The 5,888-nt window shown below is 29.7% G+C and overlaps 2 protein-coding genes across 2 annotated transcripts in view; one reads left to right on the top strand and one right to left on the bottom strand.

Moving 5' to 3' along the window:
- LOC111715708 (transmembrane protein 35A) overlaps positions 1 to 3,241 on the bottom strand; it is a 5,225-nt gene extending 1,984 nt beyond the window's left edge. The window contains exons 1-4 of the mRNA XM_023491073.1: positions 3,149 to 3,241; positions 2,771 to 2,816; positions 958 to 1,042; positions 8 to 66 (exon numbers count right to left, since the gene is read on the bottom strand). Of these exons, the coding sequence (XP_023346841.1) occupies positions 8 to 66; positions 958 to 1,042; positions 2,771 to 2,816; positions 3,149 to 3,240 (282 nt within the window). The 5' untranslated portion in view covers position 3,241. The remainder of the gene's footprint in view (positions 1 to 7; positions 67 to 957; positions 1,043 to 2,770; positions 2,817 to 3,148) is intronic.
- A 1,616-nt stretch (positions 3,242 to 4,857) lies between these two features.
- Positions 4,858 to 5,888, top strand: part of LOC111715707 (uncharacterized) — a 5,394-nt gene continuing 4,363 nt past the window's right edge. Inside the window, exon 1 of the mRNA XM_023491071.1 lies at positions 4,858 to 4,933. Within this exon, the coding sequence (XP_023346839.1) occupies positions 4,858 to 4,933 (76 nt within the window). The remainder of the gene's footprint in view (positions 4,934 to 5,888) is intronic.

Raw genomic sequence — 5,888 nt, 5'->3', positions numbered from 1 at the left:
TGAGAATTAAGAGAATGTTTCCGAAATTTTTCAAGTTTCTGTTCGGTATCAGTAGAAGCAGGAAACCTAGATAAATTTAGTTTGTAACGAACAAGGTTAATTAAAATGAGCCCTTCTAACATTTAGCCTCCAAACATCAAAATTCCAGAATTATTTACCCAACATCTTCCTGTGAGGGTTTCATCATTGCAATTGCGCGCATTGCGAGCCCTTTAATTCTGCATATTTTCCCGCAATTCCGCGCAAATCTGCACAAAGGAAGTCCGTGCAAATCTGCGCAACAAATATGTTCGAAATTTGTAATGCCACTTCTAACTGTTTTTTTTATTATTTTGTTGTAAGTTAACGTTTATTTATTTATTTTTTAAGAAATAAAATGGCTTCCTTCCCTATTTTGAATTTTACAAGGCGCTATAACGCTTTTGCTGGTGTCATTTTATCCCTAGAATTATAAAAAGGAATGCATCAAAATGTCATTTTGATTTAAAAAAGACATCCTATAAAAGAACTCTTTCTAAATTCGCAGAAAACTTCGTTTATTTTGAAACTGGAGTTAACTTTTGAAAAATATTATGCTTTTGAAACATCTTTATTGTTTTAAAACTCATGAAATAAACTTTAGGAAATCTTTGATTACTTTTAATACGGAGCTAACTCGTAAAATCGTTTCTTATTTTTTAGCTAGAGATAACTTTTGGAAAATCTTAAAATGATTAACTTTCGGAAATTTTTAATGATATTCAAATTTGAGCCAGTTTTAAAATCATAATGCTTTTAAATCAGGAGCTAACGTTTGAAAATTGTTTGTTGTCTTGGACCTGGAGATAACTATTGAAAAACAACTAGAATACATTTTTGACGATTTTGATTGATGATTTTAATCTTGAAAAAATTGTATATTATTTTTGACCCTGAATTAATATTTAGTTCTGGAAAATGCTAGAATAAATGTTTGACCTGAAAATATTTCTGATCCGCCCATTACTCTTCTAAACCATTTGCTAGGAATCTTAAACTGTAAAGCTTTAGCCAGTGGGAACACCTGAAAAGTAATATTTTTAGTTTTTTTTAGTTTTCTTTAAAGGGGCTTTCTTTCTTTCAAAACAGTTTATTTTTAAAGGGACTGTTCCTCTGATATCAACGGACCTCAAAACATGCCAGCAATTCACAACAATACCCTTTAGCCAAAGAGAATAGAATATATATTAGAGTGGAATTTAGACAATCCCTCGGTATGAATTTTGTCAGTCCCTTTCAGCCTGAAAGGGAGTTCAAAGTGTACAAATCATGTAAATGTTCACAAATTATATGCAGAAGAGTACATTAATACAGTATGTTCCCTAGACTATCAAAATCATTGGTCAATTATGAAACCAGCCTATTTCATAATTTGGTTTTCTTTTAACATTAATTTTAGATTTTCTATAAAATAATGTTCCAGGGCCCAAAAGGTTATATGGCATAAATATGTGAAGTACATCTGCAGTATGGAAACAGTACAACAAAATGGCCGTTTTACACTTTTTTCTAGTAAATTCCTCTCTAATAGTAATTTATATTCTTTTCTCTTTGCCTTTAGCCTTTTTACGTAGTGAATAGTGATTGAGGAAGATAATGTCGCTTTTATGTTTGCAAATAATTTGTCTGAAAACGATTTTAAAAATCATAAATGTTCAGATGGAAAACAGGGATAACCCGATCAATTACTTAACTCTAGGTTCAAAGATACCGTTGTGAATCGGACATGCAGCAATAAGTATAAATAAAATATCACTTAAAATTCAACTCTATACTAGGATCAAGAATAAAGAGAGAAGACCCAAGTGTTGATTCAAGGGGAAGGGAGAAAGATGGCTAGGTAGAAAAACTAGGATAAAGAGAGAGAGAGAATTAGAAGGTCTTTGAATAGCTAAAACTAACTTGGATACTTAGCGAGGTCCAAGTAAGCCTCTAACATTTAGAACGTTTTGAAAGTCGTCTTTAATGTTGTTAATGTCGATTCTGTGAGGAGAGATTCATGGTCATGGTGTGGCTAAGCTCCATAAACAAATTTTGTTTTAAGAAATTATAAAATCAAATGTGAATTTAACAAAATATTATGCCCTTCACAATCACATCCCCGACATTCCTTAGGTTTAAATTTTTTACGAAATGCCCGTTTTGTGTGTAGAACCTTGATCTTTTTCACAATTCATTAAGCCTATTTTTTTCAACATTAGAAATAAACCTATAATTTTTATTTCTAAAAGTTGTTAATTCATCGTCGAAAAATACTAACAATCCACCACCAGCTAATTTTAATGTAATGTAAATAATAAATATGTAACTTTCCTTTTCTATTCCTTTCTTTTCCTTCTCCTTTTATTTTTATTTTATTTTTTTAGAATGGGGGGAAATATTCCCGCAACCTCTATTTTAAGAGATTTTTAAATATTTTTCTCCTGAAACACTTAATTTTGTATGTTTAATTTCAAAAATAAATAATTACTTACTACTTACTTAAAACTAAAAAAAAACTTTAAAGAATAAAATTTAATTAATACCTTGGCATATTTAGCGTATTCACTTCTCAGATCCTTGTGTAGTTCTCTTTACATACAAAATTTTTTTAGAATGGGGGGAAATATTCCCGCAACCTCTATTTTAAGAGATTTTTAAATATTTTTCTTCTGAAACACTTAATTTTGTATGTTTAATTTCAAAAATAAATAATTACTTACTACTTACTTAAAACTAAAAAAAACTTTAAAGAATAAAATGTAATTAATACCTTGGCATATTTAGCGTATTCACTTCTCAGATCCTTGTGTAGTTCTCTTTACATACAAAATTTAATTATTAATTATTATATTATTGTTATTCATATGATTATTATCATTACTTTTATTATTATTATCATTATTAGTATGATTATTATATTATTATTATTATTGTTAAAATTATCATTATTATTATTATTATTATTATTATTATTATTATTATTANGGGGATATTTAACCATATATTACCTGGATATTAGAGGGGATATTTAACCATATATTACCTGGATATTAGAGGGGATATTTAACCATATATTACCTGGATATTAAAGGGGATATTTAACCATATATCACCTGGATATTAGAGGGGATATTTAACCATATATTACCTGGATATTAGGGGTGATATTTTCAGTACCCCCAGGAATATAAAGAACAGTCCCAGAAGAATATTGAGTGAATTTAACACTAACTTCGTCATTTTCTCTAGAGAAATAATAATAAATTAATGTTTAAAATAATTTTGATAATTTAAATTAAATGTTACAGTGATGAACAGAAAACTGTAGATTAGCAAGACGACATTAAAGCAATATTGAATTATGCATTTGATGTTCATGTTCTGGACTCTTTAATATCATAACTTGAGTTTAAAAGATGACTTCTTATTCCAGAAATTTCTGGTTATCACTGTACTATATATTTTAGAATAGTTTACGTTCTACAGACAATAAGATTTAAAGAACAAACAAATTGTGGAATAAATGTCGTCTTTGTTTTTTCCTAGTAATAAACAAACAATACTGTGAACTAGAACTAGAAAATGTAAAATGTATGCGTCATTACTGTTACGACTTTGTGACCTCGTAAAACATTTTTGTTCTTTACAATAACTCTTCAATTAAAGGAGTAATGATTGAAAACATAAATCAGATTTCATTCCTACATTTTTTCTAGTTTAACGTGCTAAACACATTTTACAGTTGAAATAATGAAAACGACGACATTTTCAATTGTAATATGGTTCTTACTATATTACAACCTTTATCAACCTTTTTATGCTAATATACAGTGTGAGTCAAAAACCCGGGAATATCGATGTTTTGGACAAAATTTTCAGAACTAATACTGATTTTCGGCATAATTAAAATAAAATGTGATAAGAAAAATTCAAAAATATTTTTGGAATATTANCATTCCTAAAGGACCTTTCGGCTTTCTTTCTTACAATGCTTTCTTTTCCTTTAACAAATCCGATAATAGCATGTAACATGACAATATCATAACATGACAATATAATCCCATGACAATATTATAACATGACAATATAATAACATGATAGTAAAAGCAAAAACACGAAACATGTCAAAATTAACAACAAGAACACATTTAACATCTTAATGATAGCAGCAAGAAAATATAACGTGTCTTAATAACAACAAGAACACGTTACATGTCAATAAAAACATCAACAACACCATATAGCATGTCAATAATTGTAACAGGAACACATAACATATGCAAAGACAGAGTGTCTCTAAAAAGTCCTTTGACGTAATTTTCTGCAATTTAACCGATTTAGACATTCTAAACAACAATAAAATCAGTTGTATTGAGATAATACAAAGATAAAAAGATATCTCTCATTAATATTATTATAATTATTTTTATTATTATTATTATTATTATTATTATTNGGGCTAGAGCAGATGTTTAATTTATATATATTATTACAGTATAAAAGAAAGGAAAGGAAAGGTAAAGGAATATAGAAAGCATATGGTTCAGAATTAAAAGCCGGTAAATTCCAGGATATTTTAATATAAACACTGCATGCAGTTACAGTTACTTATATGATAGTGGACTGTCAGAACCATAAATCAATGGAATACGAAGGCGACATTTAAGCATTCTAAGCACATTTAATGTTTAACAGTCGTCTTCCTATTCTATGTGTCCCCAATGTACTACACACATATATGGACTGTGGAGGGAATTACCCTGAAAACAGTAGATTAAGTTATTATTTTAATATTGCAGAATGGAGAATTTAGAAGTAAATCGGGAGGCCGTTTCTAAATCTTTATATTGCAGAAATATGGAGAATTCAGATAGTATATATCGAGAGGCCGTTACTAAACTTAAAATTCTTTTATCTGCTACGCAAATATCAGGTATATTTTAAGTATAGACATCTGATACTAGACACTAGACACTAGACATACTAAACACAAGATAACATAAACTAGACAATAGGACACTAAATACTAGACTTTAGTCACTAGACACTAGTCATTAGGTTCAATTTACTAGCCACTAGACACTAGATACTACATTCTAGTCACTAGACACAAGACACTAATTACCAGACACTAGTCACAAGAAAAAAGACACTAGTCACCAGACACTAGATATTAGATACTAGACACGAGACACTAGTCACCAGACACTAGTCACAAGAAACTAGACACTAGTCACCAAACACTAGTTACCAGACACTAGTCACCAAACAATAAACATTAGATACTACCCAAGTAACGAAAGTGAGGAATTTCCCCAGATTCTCCAACCGTGGTGACTTTCTTTGAAGAATTTCCGAGGAATTTCTCGAGGATCATTTCCTGTAACTGATTCCTCTGAAATTCTCGAGAAATTCCCCAGAATCGGTCCCCAAGATGAGAGATTTTTGTGGGATCACAGTTTTGAGACTCAGTTACGAGAATTTCCTGAGAAATTCTTTGGAATTCTTTACATGAAATTCCTCAGAATTTCTCTGGAATACTTTTCCAGAAAATCCTGAGAAATTCTTAGGACTTGGTCACCAAGTTTACAATTTTTAGGGGAATTAAATAAGTTTCTAGAAATTCCTGAGAATTTCTCTGGAATTTTTCTCAAGAAATTCCTAAGAATTTCTCTGCAATTTTTCTCAAGAAATTCCTAAGAATTTCTCAGGAATATTTCTCCGGAAATTCCTGAGAAATTCTCAGGACTTCCTCACAGAATTTTCAAGTTCCGTTTTTCACCAATAGGTGTCTCTGAGGTTCTCTTCTTTTATGCACTGCTCAAACTAAATCTTTTTTTCTTTGTATCCTTATTGATAAAAAATGATAATTTACTTCAGAACCATCT

The sequence above is a fragment of the Eurytemora carolleeae genome, unplaced genomic scaffold, assembly GCF_000591075.1.
Source record: "Eurytemora carolleeae unplaced genomic scaffold, Eaff_2.0 scaffold1270, whole genome shotgun sequence".
NCBI classification, from domain to species: Eukaryota; Metazoa; Arthropoda; class Copepoda; order Calanoida; family Temoridae; genus Eurytemora; species Eurytemora carolleeae.
The sequence above is the reverse complement of the archived record's forward strand: the minus strand, read 5'-3'. Positions and strand labels throughout refer to the sequence as shown.